At 45.1% G+C, this 19,255-nt stretch overlaps 1 protein-coding gene across 1 annotated transcript in view; it reads right to left on the reverse strand.

The window, feature by feature from the left end:
* The window catches only part of MDGA1 (MAM domain containing glycosylphosphatidylinositol anchor 1), a 143,611-nt gene that overhangs the window by 81,014 nt on the left and 43,342 nt on the right, over window positions 1-19,255 (reverse strand). The window contains exons 2-6 of the mRNA XM_017806850.1: window positions 15,692-15,831; window positions 12,747-12,921; window positions 8,207-8,403; window positions 5,264-5,396; window positions 298-567 (exon numbers count right to left, since the gene is read on the reverse strand). Of these exons, the coding sequence (XP_017662339.1) occupies window positions 298-567; window positions 5,264-5,396; window positions 8,207-8,403; window positions 12,747-12,921; window positions 15,692-15,831 (915 nt within the window). The remainder of the gene's footprint in view (window positions 1-297; window positions 568-5,263; window positions 5,397-8,206; window positions 8,404-12,746; window positions 12,922-15,691; window positions 15,832-19,255) is intronic.

Consider the following 19,255-nt stretch of genomic DNA (forward strand, 5'->3'; position numbering starts at 1 on the left):
GCCCAAAGACCTCTCCCCCTTACTTTCCCACAAAATCTGGCATCTGGCAGGACCTCACATCTGGCAGTCTGGGATCATTCTCCATCCGGGAGAGTGGTACAGCCTGGGATGAGGCTGCAAGAAGTGCTTGCACAGCTGTTGGTGTGGGAGCAGAGAAATTTGCACAGGCACTTCTCCAGAATACTAATTGCTGCTAAATATCACATTTGCCCTCAGCTGTACAAGAACACCCAGGAGAAATGCAAATCTAGCCCCTCCACCCCAAAAACCCATGCTCTGAGAAAAACAGCAACTTACACCGCACCAGCAGGTTCACTATCTTCTTTGCCGGGTTCCCCACGTTGTTGATGGCCGTGCAATTATAATAGCCCGAGTCTTCCACACGGATCCTCCAGATCGTGAGGTTGCCTCCTTGCACAAGGCTATTGGGAGGCATTGGGCTAGGAGAGTGAGACCAAACAACTTCTGGCTGTGGGTCACCACCCATCAGAGAGCACTGCATAGTGATGTTGTCACCAGGGTTGACCACCAGCGTCTCATTGACAGACAGCTTCAGAGCAGGTGGGGCTGGAAATGTACAAAGAGGGATACTTCTGAGCTTGAAAAAGACCCATGCACTTGCCTGTACACAGCTTCATACTTTCTAGGATTTATTCTTGATGATGGCTGATTTGAGTAGGGAGAGCTGGAGGGATTAATGAACTCATTACAAATAAAAGGTGCTTGTGAATCTAAAGCATGATCCTTACCACGTCTTTCAGTTAGAACACTCTGCTCCATTAGGGCTCAGAGACAGTGTAGGGAGGAACCACCCCAGTATGGAGGTCATACCTAAACCACTCATCATTAGTGCTTAGGACTGGAGCACAAACTAGGTATGACATTTTATCAACGCCCAGTGCAGGTTCTTTAGCACTTAGGATGTAGGTCCCAATGAACCCTTTGCACGGGGAGGGGTGGCAAACAGACAAAATGTGGCAGTGGAAAACCCAAGGCTGAAAGCTTCTTGACTCCTGGTACAAACAGCGGCAGTTAGGCATAAGGGCAATGGAAAACCATTGTAAACTTGATGGAGAGGTGAAGGAGAAAGGCTCAGAGAAGCCTGCTTGAACAAAACCACTGCTTGTGTTCAAGGACAGCTTGAACCACTCCTCCCAAACAGGGTTTTTATCCCAATAAGGGAGCTTTAGGGAAGGTCTATCACTAAAAAAAGATGGCAGCTCTCCTACAATGTGCCTCTCCATCTCTCACACCCAACCAGACATCTCTGAGAGGCAAAGCCTTTGACAGGCAGCTAGTCCTTGCAGCTCAGAGCCTGATACGGAGGGTTAGAACCTGTTTGCACAGTAATTGACCATGAAGAGCAACTCTACACCCACTCTTAACCTTCTTCACCTCCTCAGGTGCCTAATACACTTTTCTATACACTTGGGGGCTATCACAATCACAGGGACTCTCTTCTATGTATAACTGAATAGGAACTCATTCAAAATGTCTAGACAACGTCTCCTTTGAATATCCTAGTACCTGATTTTCGATTTATTTTATTTCTGCACCCTTCTCATTACAGCCCCCTCCAGGAACTGATCCAAAATGCCTCCCTTTGTATTCTCTATTTTATTCCATGAAGAGTCTTTCAAAGCCCCTGTCAGCATCACCACTGGCTCCATCCAGACAGAGTTGAGAAAGTATCAGTCCCCAGCACAAAGGCAGGGAGTTGTTTTAAGTAACAGCCATAATAATGCAAAATAAGATATTGTTCCATATTCATGAAGCCTGATTTAACAGCATCATTATTTCTGCCTCCTCTCTCCCTGGACCCTGTGTTAATGAGATGTGCTGGATTTGTGTTGGATCCCTGAATTACAGCCCATACAAACAAGGCGAGGAGGATTGCTCTCTCTTCAGCACCAGTGCCATAATTTAGTAGTGCAACTACTGCCGTGCTGGAATAATGCTTTGGTGCACTGAATATAACATCCTCCCTGGCCACAGTACATGCTATTTTTGCCAGAGGTGGCCAGTTGTGCCTAAGGAAGAAGATGGCTCCTCTGTCACCTGCACTGGCCATTTTGAGGCCAGTGGTTGGAGTCCTTGAATTTCGGGAGGGCACAACCTGCATTCAATAGACTTTGGTAGCTCTCTTCGTTGGAATCTTGTAAATAGCGTGCAAGAGTTAATGCACTAAATGGGAAAGGAAGGATTTGTACATCCTCACCAAGGTGGTTTCATGAGATACTATGAAGCCCAGAAACTCAATAGCTCAAGTCATCGTGGTCGGGTAGGACACATTCTTGTCACTGAGTGTAGCTGACACCAAATAGCTCTTTCTGCCTTCTGACATTGAGCTAGTCTCAGATTCACAGAGCATGGACAAACTGACAGATGCAGCATCCATCCCTGTCAGAGACAGAAAAAGGTTGAGACCAGCCTCTATCCAGAGAGAAAGTGTCAGAGTTGGGAAGCACAAACCAGAGGTCCTGCATGCTCTGGTTAAGATTGCAGCATTTGATGTGCACATATCTGACCCATACTCATCTTGCCCAGCTATGGGCAAGGCAACATAGAAAAAACATGACATGCTGGTGGAAGCACTGCATCAGGACAGGTTGTGCGTACATGCAAGAAGGAGGTAAGGAAACTGCAAATCTGCTGCCTGCACAGCTCCAGGCAGCAAGCTCCCCTGACATACCTCAAAATGGAGCCCTGGCTGCGGCAGCCTTTGTGTATCCCCACTTCCCACTCCCACTCCTGTCAGCAGACAGAGGTTAACAGACTGCAGACATTGTTATGCAGCAGATGAATCTCATTTATTTGTAACCTGTGGCAATTCCTTTTGTTCTTGGCTCAGAAAACCTGCTGGCGGAGTCTGCGGAGCAGCAAGGGGACCATTAAAAACAAAGAATCACTTTCAATTCCCTTTGAAGTCCAATTTGCTGCAGTAAAACTGCAGGAGAATTAACCAGCTGACTTGCTTAATTTTGCAAAAATTGAGGAAGGGGAAAACATCAGGCTGACCCTGCTGGAGCAGGTGATGACAGCCCAGTGCTGAGCTGGTCCTGTGGCCCTGCAGACTCAACCTGCTGCTTGGAGCCATGCAACAGCAACAGAACACAGGAAGATCCAAGAAATCTCCTTCCCATTAAGATTGCAGACAAAGAACCCAACCCCTGCTGCAAGGGCCAAGCTGCTCACACGGAGCCTGGGAGAAGCACATCTCCTTACTGGAGACTATGATCTGCCCAAAGGCCACTGAGGAGTCAGCTGAGGAACTGAGGAGCCAGCTGAGGAAAAGCAAATGAACTGAGAAGATTCCCTTGGCCTGACATGATCTGACCCACCAATTCCCCTCAAGGTCTGTAGCGCTCGGGACTATAAATATTTAAGAGACGGATTTCCAACCATCTGAGCGCCTTCTCAGTTGCAAAGGCAAAAGCATCCTGAGTGAAGATGCTCAGGATTCTGGGCACAGCCAAGGCTAGAGAAGCTGTGAAAGCACAAGTGCAAGAGGGACAGAAAAGACCTAGGCAAAAAAGGAGAGAACTAAAGACTTTCCTTTAAATATTTCCCCATCTATGCACAATACTACCTACAGGGCAAGTAACCCAGATAATATTTCAAATTAAATATACTTGTGGTATTTAACGCAAATCCTGCTCACACCGCAATGCCAGCTTCATCTACACTGCCAACTTTTAATACAATTTGCTACAAACACATTTTCCACGGCCCCTTTGAGCTTGTAGTGCCAGGCTCCACTGTAACTATGTATAAATATGCATCTATAATTAAGCAATGGGAAAAAAAATACTAGATATACGTACTACATGGTCCAGGTTCAGAGCTTAGGTAAGTACTTAAGAACTTGGTGTAAATTCAGACGTATCACTGACTTCTGATTGGGGCTACAACCTGAAAATACATTTTCCCCATTCACTTAGTAAAGGGGCTGGATTGAAATGAAGGGTAGTTTCCCTGTGCTTAGGATGGCAGAGGAGTGGACATGAAGAGAAATTTGATTTTCTGACTCTTCAAAGGTAAAGACACACAAGAAAGAAGAGCTGTATAAGATCCCTTTCTTCATCATGAGCAAAAGATAAGTTTTTAAAGAGAATATTTCAACATTTGCTACAGTCTCATCCTGAGAGAAATTCAGGTAATAGGGTGAGTTGCTCAAGACATATTCAAAGATCTTACTACACAGAGAATATTTTTTTCTGACATTAGCTATAATTCACTTTCTTAAGCTCATTATTTTTCTTCTTCCTACCTAAAATGAGACAACTACTGTTCAACACCTTGGGCTCAAGTTAGATCAATAAATGCAATTTAAACAGTATCAACAGTATCCTGTCAACAGTTAGCAACATCAAAAAAAGTTCTGTTTCCGCTGCACAGAGATGACACAAGGGATGCAAACTGCTTTGTGTTACATTAGAGAGGTGAATAATTCAAACCACTACAATGCCTTTCTCTCTGATCATGGAATACTCCAGGGCTGGAAACGATTTCCTGACATTTACTTACTATTTGAAAATATTCAATACATGTGGGGACTTTGCAGGTGGGGATTTTTTTTGTGTGTGTGGTTTTGGTTTTTTTTGTTCTGTTTTTTAATGGACAGGCTGCAATCAGGTCCTTGCCAGTATTTGATACGTGATGCTCAATCAGTTACTGCAGGTCAAGCAAGAGGCGCCAAACTGAATCTGCTGAAAATTGGAAGTGCCCTTAAGTATTGCCAACATGAATATAAGTGTAAAATCTCTTTATTGAGAAGGCACCAGAAAGGTATGCTCTCTATAAACACCAGTACCAGTGGAGCCTGTTAGCTGGGATGTGCTGAGAGCACAGCCTGGCAAACCAGGCCAGAGTCACACATGGATGAATTATTTGTAAGAACTGCAGCACTGCCCAGCTCTAGATGTATCGAATCTATTTTTAAAGTGACTCAGAATTATAAATAAATAAAACAGTGTCTGAGTTAAAAACTACATAGTGCCTCAACACCTACATGTAGTCTTCCTTTAATGATCTCATGGCAGGCCTGGCCAAGGCACCGGATATATGCAGTGCTACAAGAAATTAGAGCATCCCTGGCCACAAGACTTCCATGTGAAGGCTCCGTAATCCTAGCAGCCATGTACATGAGGGTGATGTGCTGCACACCCTGGCCAGGGTTCTGTGTTACCCTTCTGGAGGAGTAACGGTTGTTAAGCAGGCGAGGGGTCAGAGGGTTGCAGGGACCCTTTGCGTCCCCTCTTACCTGTGGTGTTTGTGAGCTGGAAGGTGATGGATTTGTCAGGGATGCTGCAGACATTGCGGACAGACACCTGGCATGTGTAGCTGGCATAATCCTGAGGTCGTAGGTTTTTCAGCTTCAGGACTTTGGTTTCACCCTGGGATTTGGGAAAAAATAGGGGGGGGAAAAGACACAGGTGTACAAAGCACAGATCATCACTGCAAGTCCATAACCTGTCCCAAGGTTTACAGATTACCAGCAGGTCCCATCAAACCCTCAGGGAACTGAGCATATTCCAAGCCCCTCCAGCTCTATATAAAGGAGACACAAAATGTTTGCAGTGGTAATTTCACCTCAGGGATTTCTCAAAACACCCAGCAACTGACTGACATTTGATCTGAAGGCACTGCCAAACAGGTCTGGGTATAATTTCTCTCATCAACTGCTGCCAGAATCATCTTGCAGAACATGACAAACCTTAAACATCCCAGAACAGATCCTGGGATCTCACTCTGAGATGTCAGTAGGAACCCAAGGAAAGTCACTGGGGACCCAACATTGCCAAATCAAAGTAAATTAGAGCAGATTGAGGCATTAATGCTGGCCTAAATATGACAAGTTCAACAGTTACACTGTAGAAATTTATACTATAGAGGGAAAGAAGATAATTCAGAGAAATACTCAAAAAACTCCTAAAACTTTCTGATCCTCCTTCTCCAGATTCTAATCTCATTTATGTGGATATAAATCCAGAGTGGCTGCATGGACTTCGATAGCCTTTTCTCATAGTAAGGTAGCAAACAAAAAAAATCACTGCCTGGCACTCCATTAGTTACTGGCTTGTTATAGAAACAGAATCAAGTTGTTAAATTAATGATAGATGTGTTCTGTAGATATTTATTTACAGAATGCAGAAAGCTCTGAGGTGCATCCTATGGTTTGCACACCACGCAACTCATATGTCTTCCCCCGACAACTTGTCGCTATTTTCTCCTTGTGTTTGTCTAAATCTCTTTTGGAGAAACCATTCCATAACTGCCTGCAAATGTGAGAAGGTGTCAGCATGACAAATCCTCCTAAGGACAACCTTGGGAGACTGGACAATGAGCTCAGGCATGCTAATATGCAGAGAACAAGGACATGAACTGAATAAATTAGAACAATAAATACCTGGGACACCAATAACCCTGTGAGAGTCCTGTCCCCTGAGGATTGTTGCTGTGCCACAGAAATGATGGCATTTACACTGTGCATGTGAACTACTTACTTACAGGGTCATATGTATCCTGTTTATGGATTAGTAAATGTTGGGTAAATGTATATAAAGTCTTCAACTCCTTTCTAATGTAAAAGTCTGTTCAAACCTGACGCTGGTACAGGTTCATCTCTAAGACAATATTGCAAACCTCAGTGAAGGGTGCTTTGTTAAACATAGTGCATTTGAGCTCCAGCAAGATTTTCCCCTCCCAACAGTGTTGCAGAGGTGTGTTTTTATTAACTTCAACTCTTACCAACCCAGGCTTATCAACTTACAGGCTTATACTGGTGCTAAGGAGAAGACCTTAAGGGCATGCCTCTGAGCACAGCAATCCTAAGACCCTCTCTCAGAGCTGGGAATGACCCATCGTGTTGGGAACATTGCCTGAGAGGAGCCGCAGGATGATGGGTCCTTTACACATTAATGCTGCAACATGGTGAATTTCTACCAGATGCCTTATTTAGCTGAAGAAAATATCCCAAGACATCCTCTCATTAAGCAATGTCTCCCGTTAATTACACTGAGCTTAGTGAAAGCTGGAGAGCCCATGATGGCTTCCTCTAAGGCCAGGGATGTCCTACTTGGGAGCCACATAGTGCACAGACAAAGCTGTCTTCAGGGCCAAACAGCAGTGCTGACTTACAGTGTTTCTGCAAATCTGCTGCTAACCTGCAGCTCTCTCCTCCCTCCTCATCCCCCTGAATGTTTCCATTTGGCTGCCCATTTCCATGACCTACAGAGATGGCGTGTTTCAATAAAATATGAACACGACTACATTAACTTAAAGGTTGCCTGGGGCATTGCTCAGAAATCAAACTTGGGCAGAATGTGCTCAGGGCCCGGCTTTGGGAGTGCAGGAAGGTGCTTGGGATGAAACAGGTGCCCTGGGGAGCTGCCCTTCCAGCCCTCCCTTCCAGCCCTCCCTTCTCACCCATCACTGCCTTGTGCTGCCTAGCAGACTTGCTGGAAATACTGGGGCTGATTAGCATCTGAAGGACATTCAGAACCGGAGCTCAGCTTAGGATAACATGCCCAGAGTGACTTGGCAAGAGAAAAAATCCCTTTGGTCTCCCACTGCATTGGGAGGCTAACTACTGTGAAGGAAGTGGTATTCATGGGGGGAACATGGTTGTGCAGGGCAAGTCCAGCACAGGCAAGCAGGACAAGCAGAAAGGATGTGGACTCCTTGTCATTGGACAACAGTCAGGAAATGCCCAGGCATCTCTGCTCCCCATAACACGTGGTCATTAGGAAAAGCCCATGGATCCCACAGCAGTGCCTGCCATTCACTCACACTGATAAACAGGAAGCACTTCCCCTTGCATGTGGGGCTTGGGCATTCAATTACAAAAAAAAAAATTAGCAATGGGAGATAAAAGAAACCTGATCTTGGAATTTTTGCTTGGATTTTAGTCTCAGCCATCTAACAGCCACATAAACTCATTAGGGGAGCTGTGACCTGCTCTCAGGGACAGTGACAAAAAGGGAAGTGTAATTCTAGGCTGTCACACAGCCCCCTGCTCTTCCTGTACCCTGGGAACCTACATGCAGGAGGCTCTACCAGCCTTTCTGGAGACAGTGCTCCTTGCAGTGCTCCGCACTGTCCTCAACATCATAATCCATACAGGGAAAGACAAAGACAATCTACTACAGTGCACTGCATCAGCAAGACACTCAACATACGTCGGCAGAGATTTGCTTTTTTTCACCTGTGTGTAGAGGGGTTCATAGATGTCCACGCCATTGTCCTGACTGTGAGAAAGTGTCTCAGCTCCGCGTTTCCAGATGAAGCGAGCTGGTGGGTTGGAGTTGACAGTGCAGCGGAGGAAGACAGTCTTCTCTTGGTAGAAGCTGCCACGTACATCACTGATGGTCTGGTGAACGGTGAGAACAGGTTCATCTAGATCTGGAAGGAAAGTAGGGACGGTCGCAGCAGCAGTTAGCAAAGCTTGGTCTGCAGGTACAGCCTGCAGAGCAAATGATGCTCCAGGCACCACAGAGGAGAGGGGAAGGTCCCACACATTTGGCTGATGACAACTCCTGATTTAAAAACTGATCTGAGGGCAGGTAATACAACCAATATCTAAAGGGAACAGACAGGAGAAGCCAAAATTGTCCCGCTCACCACACAACCTTCAGAGAATAGAAAGCAGTCTCTGGTTTGCAGATCCCCATGCAGTCCTCAAACCACCTGCCTGCCACATGCCTCTCAGAGCAGTGGGCTGCCTCACCTTCCACGATGGCACACCCCCACTCCCTCCCTCAAAATCACCACTCTCTACTTCAGTGAGAGGTCAGAGGGATCCCAGAAAACTCTACTCCATCATCATTTCTCTACTTTTCAACTCCCAGATCCCTCCTGGAATCATGGGACTAAGCCCACGGCTGTGAGATGTCTGTACAAAGGACAAAACAAACCTTCAAGTAAAGGAGTGAGAGTGAAAATCAGGATAAGATTGAGGAACTGAGATGAAGAATCATGTAGACAGGAGCAAACCTTGTGGGGAGTCATGGGAATATGAGATTCAAAACACTGTAATAGGAATGTATAATTTCTCTCCCTATTAAATATCCTCTGTATTTTCTTAAAAGTCTGTACTGACTACCCTTCTTCTGCAAATTCTACTCGCTTCAACTCCATTCCCCGTCCCTAAACTGATTGGATTCTTTTGTTTTCTTCCTTTACAGAAGACACTCCTTACAATTCCCTCACCATACCTCTACCGGACCTGCAGCCATCATGACTGAATCAGTGGTTATCAGTGACTTCACTTGAAAGGACTCAAGCAACAGCTCCACAGGGAGAGTATTTTCTCCATCCATGCAGAGCACGCTGCTCCCCTAGAGTTGTCCACCTGCTAAAAAGGGATCATTTTCTTGGAAGTTGCACCAGGTATCAATGTTTGAACATCAAGGTAGCATGGGGGAAACCTCAGAGGAGGTGGATCTTTCTCCTCCCCCAACCACTTTGAGACTGACTGAGGTTAAACATTAAGATCCTACTTGACTAGAATTGACCCTCTAAAACTGAAATCTGTCCCTGTGCCCTCATGTATGTCTTTTAAGGCATCTTTTGAGCTCAGTTGAAGTGATTCCACATTTTCAGGAGCCTTATGACCCCATCTTCAGCTTTGAGGAAACTGAGGTATGTCTCTGGTGCTGCCAGCAAGTCTTCTGCTTGTGTTAACATGTTAACATGCTCATCGCCTCCTGCCCTCCTATGTCACCTAATTTTCATTCCATTTTATTTTACAGATTTGCAAGTTTGGAGATCTGACTTCTAGAAAGGAAGAGGGAAGCAAGGATGAGTTTCTGTTAACAAGTCATCCAAACAACATATGTTCTCTGCTGAATCACAAGTGTCAACTTGTGCATTTGCATATTTTAATGAGCTGTATGCTTGGCAGACAGTAATTGTAATGGGACCTGAAATTTGTCTGCTTGACCATAGCTCAGAGATACAAGTAGAGCCATTAATGGAACAATGACAAGACCCAAAAACATATCTCAGGGGACAAAAACCAAACCAAAACAAAAAACCCAACCAAAAAACACTCAAGGCTGAAGAAAAACATACACAAGTGGAAAAAAAAGGCTCCCCTCCATACAGTGCTGTCTTCATGTGGCCATAGAGTGACTGAACTTTACATCAAATTCTTTTGGACCAGGACCCTGGGAACAGATTCTCCTCTTTTCCTTCTTCTTTGTCTTTAATCATCCTTTATTTGTTCAAACTTTATATGAGTGACTCTGTAGCAACCATCCTTCTAAGAATCCATTTCTCAGCGGAAAGTATGGTGAATCATTTCCCTTTCTAACCAAAGAAGATGCTTGCTGTTCAGGTCTCTTGGCTCCCAGCTACTCCCCACACGGAAAACAACATTTTTCTTTTGGTTGCTAAAGCTTTCTTCCCTCAAATCTTCCAGCCTTCTTTTGTAGCAGTCAGCTCTAGGTCTAGCCCTCCTGAGAAAAGCTAAAATAAAGCCTACAATGATATGTATGTCCTTGATCTACAGGTAACACCACTGATGTCAGTAAGCTGCACAAATGATAAATTTGGCCCAAGGCTGCTCATGGAGATGACCACATGGGATGTTTCATGCACAGTAAGAGCTTGTAAACATTCATTCTTTCTTTTCCTTTACTTTCTCTCTCTCCCACATGGAAATACTCTGAACAGCAGCTGCCTCTCTGCCAGTATCAAATCAATACGTTAAAGCCTCACTGATGCTCATTTGAGGCAAAGGAATATCATGCTACAGGGTTTAGAGTTTCCAGTTTAATATCCTCTTGGCACCAACAATGCTCTCTGTACAACCTTGCTGTCTAATACTAAAAGTATGACTGAGGATGAGCAGTAGCTGTCAAGAACACCAAGGTACACATGAGGGTGTGTACACATGACCTCTAACTACAAAATGGGATGTAGGGAAAGAAGGGGTTTGTTTTTAAACTCTTGTTCATTCAGCTGAAGGTTGCCTGGGTGAGCGTTCAACAAAAACAGTGACTTTTCCTATATGTTCCCTTTACCTACTGCAAATACCAGCAGAAAATAGTCTCTCCTTCCTAAAAACCAAGTGAGCAGAACAGAGGTGCAGTACCAAGTCCATCTGCAGAGTAGATGTTAGTATGAGAAAGCCCTTGGCCACCCCATTAGCCCCATAGTTCTACAGGTCAGAGCTGCATGAGGGACCATGGGACACTACATCACTCTAGCTCCATCCTGCACTGTGGGAGTGCCCTCAGGGCATAAAGAGATGCCATGGCACAGTCCTGTTCTAGAGACACAGGCCCTGACAAAGTGTCACACTGAGGCTTAAGAAAAGCAAGTCCCCTTTGAAATGAAGAGTTATTGTATGTATGCTTCCACCCACATAGGAGAGGAAAGAGGCAGAGAAGCCAAGCAGATCTAGGGCAAGTGTCAGAACTCCCCTAGACAAAGCGATGCAATGCCAGTGAAAAAATACCCATCTTACACACAGTGGCTGCTGCTGAAGCAATCTATTTCCCCAGCCTAGGTAGGATGCTGCCCACACACCAATAAAGGGTAGGGCAAGGAAGGAACAGAGATGGGAACTTCTCCCAGCCATACAATATTACTGTGGATCATAAGCCTGCCAAAAGCTAAGGATGCTCATGTCTATGGCACAGTTTGTGAAAGTCACATCACAGTAGGGCTGGACAGCAGGACTAAGAGGAAGCATTCAGGCAGCAGTTGCTATCAGCAAAAATATCTGCAAAAGTATCTCCAGATTTGTACTGGAGTTTTGATGCCTGGAGGTTGCTCCACTGACAGATAACCAGAGCACATCAGCACAGAAGACTGTGTTGCTGAGGAGTGTGGGAACAGTTTCAGCTGCTTTATCATATTTCACAACTTTTTAGCATCACCTCTTGCTGGCTAGGCCTTCTCAGAAGATATGAGTGAGGAGAGAGATTTGGTATTATTTGGGCTGGAGAAAACTGGAATAGTGGATAGCTAAGGACAATGAGCAGAATGGTAATTTTCTGCAAGAGAGCAAATATGTTCAAAAATTGCTTAGACATTAAATCCTGGATTCCTCCCATATGAGTGTTATGGCATAAGTTTAATTTCCCTCCCTTTTGTCCACAGCAGCCCAAGAATAGACATTAATCCTGAGAATAAACATTAAGGGAAAACTTCAAAACTTGGAGCCCAAGTGGAAAACCACTAACAGTATCCTCAGGACACAAGAAGGATGGGCACTGTGACCAGCCAGAGAAATGCTGAGTCACCTTTACATTCACCCTTTCACAGCTCAGTCTCCTCAGCTCCATCCCATAGTCTTCTACACTGTTTCCATCATGCCACAGAGCTGGCAATGCTGGGAGCAGGGCACTGATTTCAGAAGCTCTCCCAGCATTGGGGGCACTACCAACTTCAAGAAGCATTGGTTTGCTTCAAGCACTACCAGTTTCAAAATGAAGATAAAGAAAGCAGAAGTACCTACAGTGCTAAATCCCAGACAAGTGCTAGGGAATCCTGTCAGTGACAGACATCATGGCACCTAGATAAGAATGACTCACAAGGACAGAAAGAGCTATATTTTTCATGGATTGGTCTAATCTCTTAGGGAAAATGGACCCTGAGGACACCATGCCAGTCCCTTTGCTCCTGAATCAGGTGCACGTGGTCCTAGGGCAATGCAGCTCCCCGCTGGCCCCGCAGCGAGGCAGAGACATGCAGTAGAACTGTGGGAAGGTCTGGGTTGCCGCTAAACGACTTACACTGCACATCTACTCGAATGGACTTGATGGCAGGGACCCCAACCCCATTTTCTGCTTTACAGTAATAGCGGCCCCCCTGCAGCCTTTGGATCTTCTCAATCCGAAGGGTCTCGTTAAGCACTGACGTCTCTTGGAATTTGTCCGACGCGCTGCCAGCTGTTTTGGTCCATCTCACCTGCATGAGAAGAACAAGACAAATGAAATCAGTGATAGCAAATAGATACCCCAAGGTACAGCAGAGCTCCCTTTGCTGCTCTTCCCCCTCCTCTCTAGCCCTCTCAAGAATGGGTCCTACAGCACGACCAGACTTAGCAAAGCTCAACTACTGATCTCATTATGTCTCAGTAGGCCAGCTGCTGATTCTCATCCATCACCAATCCCCACGTCCAAGAATTCAGGATGAGCCCTCAGTTCACCTAGACACACACTGCATATTTCCCGCTCCTGCTCTGGTCCTGTAAACCCAGCAGCTTGCTCAGTTTTATTCCACACAGGACTATCAGCATTCAGCCTTGGGACTCCATGTGGCTGGTAGGTCATGATGCTGCAGCAGACATCAGCTCACAGCTACAGAGCTTTCATTGCAGTTCACACTCATCTTTTTCTGGACAGCAAGGCTATTTCTGCTTTTTGCTTTTCCAAGAGTGAGAAAATGCAGTTGCTATCTGACTCTTGCCCCTTTCCCACAGGGAACCCCAGCGTATTTTATTTTTATAAGGCATCCTTTTGCAGTACACAAGGTTTTCCTCTGTTTTTAAAGATACAGAAAAGAAAAAAAAAGAAAAAAGAAAAAAAATCCCTTCAGATTTCAAGCTATCTTTGCATTTTTTTGTCCTTATATTACATGTCTTAAAATCCTGTCTTGCAGGAACAATGGAGCTGCATGATATTTCACGGTGAATGGTGGCAAGAGGACAGCAATCCTAAAGACTGAAGAGTAATTCTTATGTCTGGAATGAGGTACAGCTCTCACAGTGGCAGTACAAGCTTTCCCCTTGTTTTGTGCAGTACAGACAATGAAAGAGAGAGATGGCTTTTCCCAGCCCATTGGTTTCCTATATCTATAGCCTCCCTTCTAAAGGCTGGTGACTGCCGGTCTCCTGCACTGGTGCCCATCTAGACTCTGGGACTGAGATCCAGCAAGATCAGCCAGGAGAAAGAAGACAGACTTGCATTCAGCGTTGGCTATAGATAAAATGGACCAAATACCTTGACCACTCTGCCAGACTTTGCCTAAAGCTCACTGCCATCACCTGATTGATGCTGGTGCTCTAGAAAGAGCAGGGCTGTCTATGTCTCATTCCCAGAGCACCAGACTGAGCAGATTTTCAGAGCTAATGACCATGGATTTATTCAGCCTTTGTAGGCTTATGAAATTGTCTGAGGGCTCCAAGACTCTCCGAGTCTCCTGTTTGCAAGGACAATTCAGCCAGCTCTTTAATCTTTTCAATTGCAATCTCATTTAAGTATTTTGGCCACATTTTCATGCTTTAATGACTGGCTGATAGAAGGGGAAAGAGAAGATTAAACAAAGGTTAACATAAGAGCTTAGCTGGGAAAGAAATCAATCCATGAGGAGGAAGGGCAGAGATAGGATGCCTGTCATGTTTTATATGCACAGGTTCCAGTCTCCCCAGTCACGCCTGGTTCCACATTTTCATGTACCCTGTGAGTGTCCAGGCAATGACAAGCCATCATGTTGCCCACTAGAATGCTGTCTGCAACAGGCTTTGCTCCAGAAATCTCTCTGGCTACTCAGGCTCAAATCCCTACAACCTGACAGGACCTTCCCACACATTCAACAACCTTAGACAGGGCCAGCCCTGCCATCTTCCTCATTTACGATGTACACAGGTATCATTTGCCTATCACAGTCACAACCCTAGGTTGGTCATTTTTGCTGGTTTGGCTCAGATTATTTTATTTTTATTGTCTCCAGGATATGCTTTTGGTGGATAAACCATTTCAAATCCTGCTGGCTCCCTTGCCTTTGTCATCATCTCTTTGCCAAGTAGCTCCTCACAAGCAAGTCCACAGAGGCATTACTGGTATATGCAGACATACGGCTTCTCAGCACAAATATTTTTGGCAGGATTGAGGAAGGGGGCCAAGAAGACACACGAATCATATGTGTCTCCCTTGAGTGTATTCTGGCACATCCATCCTCATAGTATGCACCAGCTGCCACTCTTACCATGCTCTATCCCAGAGCTTACAGACCCATGCTCTGGTCCAGTAGCTCTATGGACTCATCCATCCTAACACTGAACCATCCTGCTTGAGTATCTGAAGGGTGGAGAGGTGGCTGCATGGGACTTGAGGTTATACAAGCCTTTAGACACCCCAGGGAAGGACTGCAAGTTAGCCAAACTCTCCACTGAACTGTGTCTGACAACAGCATGGATATGTCCAGTGCCACAAGTATGAATCCGCCTCTTCTTGGTGGCCATAAATCAATGAAAAGTAGTGAAGTGAAGTACAGTGAAGTGCAGTACAAACAACTTCACAACCTCTCCCAAGCAGGGTCCCCTGGGCTCTCATCATGTGAGAGACTGATGGACCATGAAGGACCAATTCCTATGGCCAGCACATGTGGGTAGCCTTATCTATTCTCTACACTGTTCCTACTTTGTAGTAAGAGTGTTAAAGATTTGAGGGTGGATTGTATATTGGATTCAGTCTGGGCTTTCAGTTTCTGGGGGGACTTCACTGAAAATCATTAGGTCTCTGTAGGCTCCTGCAAAGCTTTGTGGGCTGTTTTCCGCAGAAGGAACCTTAAATGCTTCATAGCTTAACAAACAAGTGCTTGCATGATGGGCCATCCCTATCTGACTCCAATATGTAGGAGAAAGCTGGGCACCCCGCTGCCCACAATTTTGCTCTATGTGGAGACTACAAACAAGTGCCATGGGGAGTATGGGGGACAGCTAAGATTGAAAATTTACCTGTGGCCGGGGGTGTCCTGTGACCAGACACTGCAGAACCAGCGTGTCCCCCTCCCGAATTGTGTAAACGCGTTCACTGATGTTGTCTTCCTTCACCACACATGCTTGCCCAGCATGGATGATCTGGGCCTGAGCAGGAGCTGTGGAGAGAAAAGAAGTAAAGAGGGAAATGAGAAGTATCCCATCTCCTTGTGCCCACTACCCAGGGCAGCTGCTCCCACAGCAGGGTGGAAGAGCCAGTTCTTAAGACACAGAAGGGAAGAGCCCAGTCAGTGCTGGAAATGAGACACAAAGATCTTAGAAAATAGAAAATTAAGCAATTTTTCCCATTTCCTGGGCAACTGGAATCAACTTTATTTTAAAACCTTTGGTCTTGTGATGAGCAGCTGTAGGCATTGAAAAGCAGAATATGGAGATTTTTGGGGGACCCTTCTGCATGGGTTGAGTACTAAGAATATCCTACTCTCATCTCTCCCAGAGAAGAGTACATAGAAGCAGCTATTTCAGGGACTTGGTCAAATCACAGCTGTTCTATGCCTGTCAAAAATAAGCCTGATTACTATGATTTACCTTGCAGGGGTCTAGCATAACTACCAAGCAGCGTCAGAAAGAGCTTTGAAGCTCTGTACAGCGATTAGAACACATACCTAGAACAGGCATAACACATGCTGCAGGAAAAACAAGTTTTTCCCATATTAAATAGCAGCCTATCTCAGCCTTGAGCAAGAGAGAACACCGTCTGCAAGATCAGGGGACTCATAATCTCTAGGGAATCTCTACACCTAGGGCTCCAAACAGACACCAGTTACTCCCAGGAAAATGACTGAAGACCAGCGCAGTGGAAAAATACATAGAAAGAAAGTTCCCAAATCAAAGTTAAAAAACACAATGACCCCAAAAAGCACCTCTGTCCCATTGCAGCCCTGATGAGCAGCAGGGATAGACAAGCTCTAGGAGAACAGGATTTTATAATGAAAAAAGCCTCAGCTCTGAAGTCCTGTGCAAACAGCCTTTGGCTTCCTGCTCCAAAGCATTTGTGTGATCACAGAAGCAGCTGAGATGTATTGAAGGCGACTTTGCAGCCCAACAGGACACCTCCGTTTGTTCAAGGGGAAAACTCCAGTTGCATTTCAAGAACAGAGAAACCCACAAACGTCTCTGAGTCAGTGTCTCAGTGACAGTTCCCTGGGATACTTCCCTGACTTGCTAGAATGCTTCCAGGAGACTCTGGAGTCACATCTCGAGCTCCTATTTGTGAAATATAACACAAATGAACAAACCACTGAGGAGATGATCAAAGGTTTCAAAGCAACAAGCTTTAGTAAGACTTCTTAAACATGAACAAATTTTGCACAACTTATTAAGGCTGAACCAAGCACCCACTTTTTCCTCAAAGTTAGTTGAACTTCAAAGACTCCTTTTTTAAAAAATTATTTTCATTCTTTTGACATGACCAAAATGTTCTAAAACCAATCATCTGGGCAAGGGAAGCCCTCAGATTTTTACTGGTTTAATCTGCCAGCAGTACAGACCTAAGGCAGGCTGGGTTTGGGCAGTGGAGAAAATCTGCCTTTGAGGGCAGTTTATGAACTGGCATCACTACCATGCACTAACCAAGCGGCAGTGACATGAGAATGGACACAGGGCTAGTGGACAACAAGTTGCTCTTGCTGCTGGGGCTTCACAGCCTGCCACAGCCACCCAACATCTAAGCAGCAGTACTGCACATACAGTAAGTTACTCTCTTTTTTGACACTTTGTTAAAATCACTATTACTGTACAAACTGTTGACTAACAGAAGCAACATGTGTATTTGAATAATATGATGGCACAAACATGTACAAATCCCTCATGGTCTCCTGTCTTCCCCCACTGCAGGCCTCCCAAGATGACTGCCATCACTCGAGCGCTATGAAATGCTGAAACCAACTGTCCAGGCTTCGCTGATACAACTGAGCAGGTGAGTGACTGACCTTTCCCTGCCTGAGTGGCAGAAGAGTCTTGTTGAACCCAAGAGCAAGTGGAAACCTATATATGTGCTTACACACATCTGTGTGTTTGTATACCCATGCATGTATGAATATGTATACTGATATGTAAACACATTAAGTAAATTAGTGACTTATCGGGAAAAGACTATAATAATGCTTGTCAAGCCAGCAGTCATAGAGGAGGAATTCAGAAGCCTTTGTAACCTTTATTAATACATTTTAATCCAAATGACAGTATCTTGTGCTGTTACAGCCCTCAGATCAGTCTTCTGCAGATCTGCCATCACACCTTTAACCCCACATAAACTGCAGAGCACCACTTACGGGGCTAATACCCAGGCTGGAATGCTGAAGAATCCCTGTTCTATGATTAAAAGATAGACTAGGTCCCTTTGCATCCTATGCCACATTCCCCCCCATCTCCAAACTGTGCTGCCTGCATTTCAGTAGAGTCCTGGCACCCTGCAGCAGCAAAGCTCTTGCAACCTCTCTTTGTAGTCTTTGGGCTGCATTTGCCAGCTGGTGGCTCTATTCTCCCTTTGCAAACATGACCTTGCTGCAAAAACTAATTTCCAGACACCCCATGGAGAATCAGAATATTTATCTGCAGCTCTAGCTCCCAGTTAAATGTTGCTCTGCTGTACCCCATATGGTATACAAGGTAAGTCGTATACTCTTTTCCCTTTGTCTATCCCACTTGTGTTATTTCACCTTTCATGTGTAACCCTTTTCTACCACTTCTCCAAAGACATTTCCGCATGGAGAATTTCCACAGCAAAATCATTAGGTCCAGCAGTACAGGATTAGCAGGCTTTTGTGCAATTATTCTGGTGCCAAAATACCTTCTGGTATTTTTCTGGTGGCTGAGTTTGAGAGTAATATTATTTAAACTAAACCATTTTTGGCCCTATGAATCATTATTAGTCTACAGTAAAACAACAGCCCTGGGAATAAGCCCTGGGTCATAATTTTGTCCTCCCAAAATTTCGCTGGATACACTCAGCTTACAAGCAAGGGTGTGAACATCCAGCTTTGTTCATAGGTGTGTGAACTTGCTTGTGTCTTCATCACTAATACCTTTCAGCTAAATTCATTGGAAAGGCACATCACTTTAAGTGAATCTCATCTGCTTAAGCTGTAACATCTCTCTGGCAATCACAGCACCAGGTCCTCAGCAGAACATCCACCATTTTTCCATGTCTTAAACTCCACATGAACCCAAATCCCTCAAAAGGGAACTCAGAAAGCCTAGGGTTGTCATGGAAAGAAAAGCACTCAGGTAGACGGCATAGAAACCTGAGAACTCTGCCTTTGGTTTGGCTACAACTTGACATTAGTAAAGGGGTGGGGGGTAAGCAAGGAACCAATTCAGCTCTTTGGGGCCTGCATTAAATCACGAGATGACACTCAGGAAGGTCTCTGTTCCAAGCTCAGGCTGCCACAGCACACAAAGGCTGGGAAAGTCACCTCATGCCATATTACAGATGGGCAGAGAGACTGTGAGGATTAATTGCACTTCTAATGTGCTTGAACAGAAAGAATACATTATTGTTTGACATCATCCCAAGTCTCC

This window comes from Lepidothrix coronata, unplaced genomic scaffold (genome assembly GCF_001604755.1).
Source record: "Lepidothrix coronata isolate B3197 unplaced genomic scaffold, Lepidothrix_coronata-1.0 Scaffold16, whole genome shotgun sequence".
Taxonomy (NCBI): domain Eukaryota; kingdom Metazoa; phylum Chordata; class Aves; order Passeriformes; family Pipridae; genus Lepidothrix; species Lepidothrix coronata.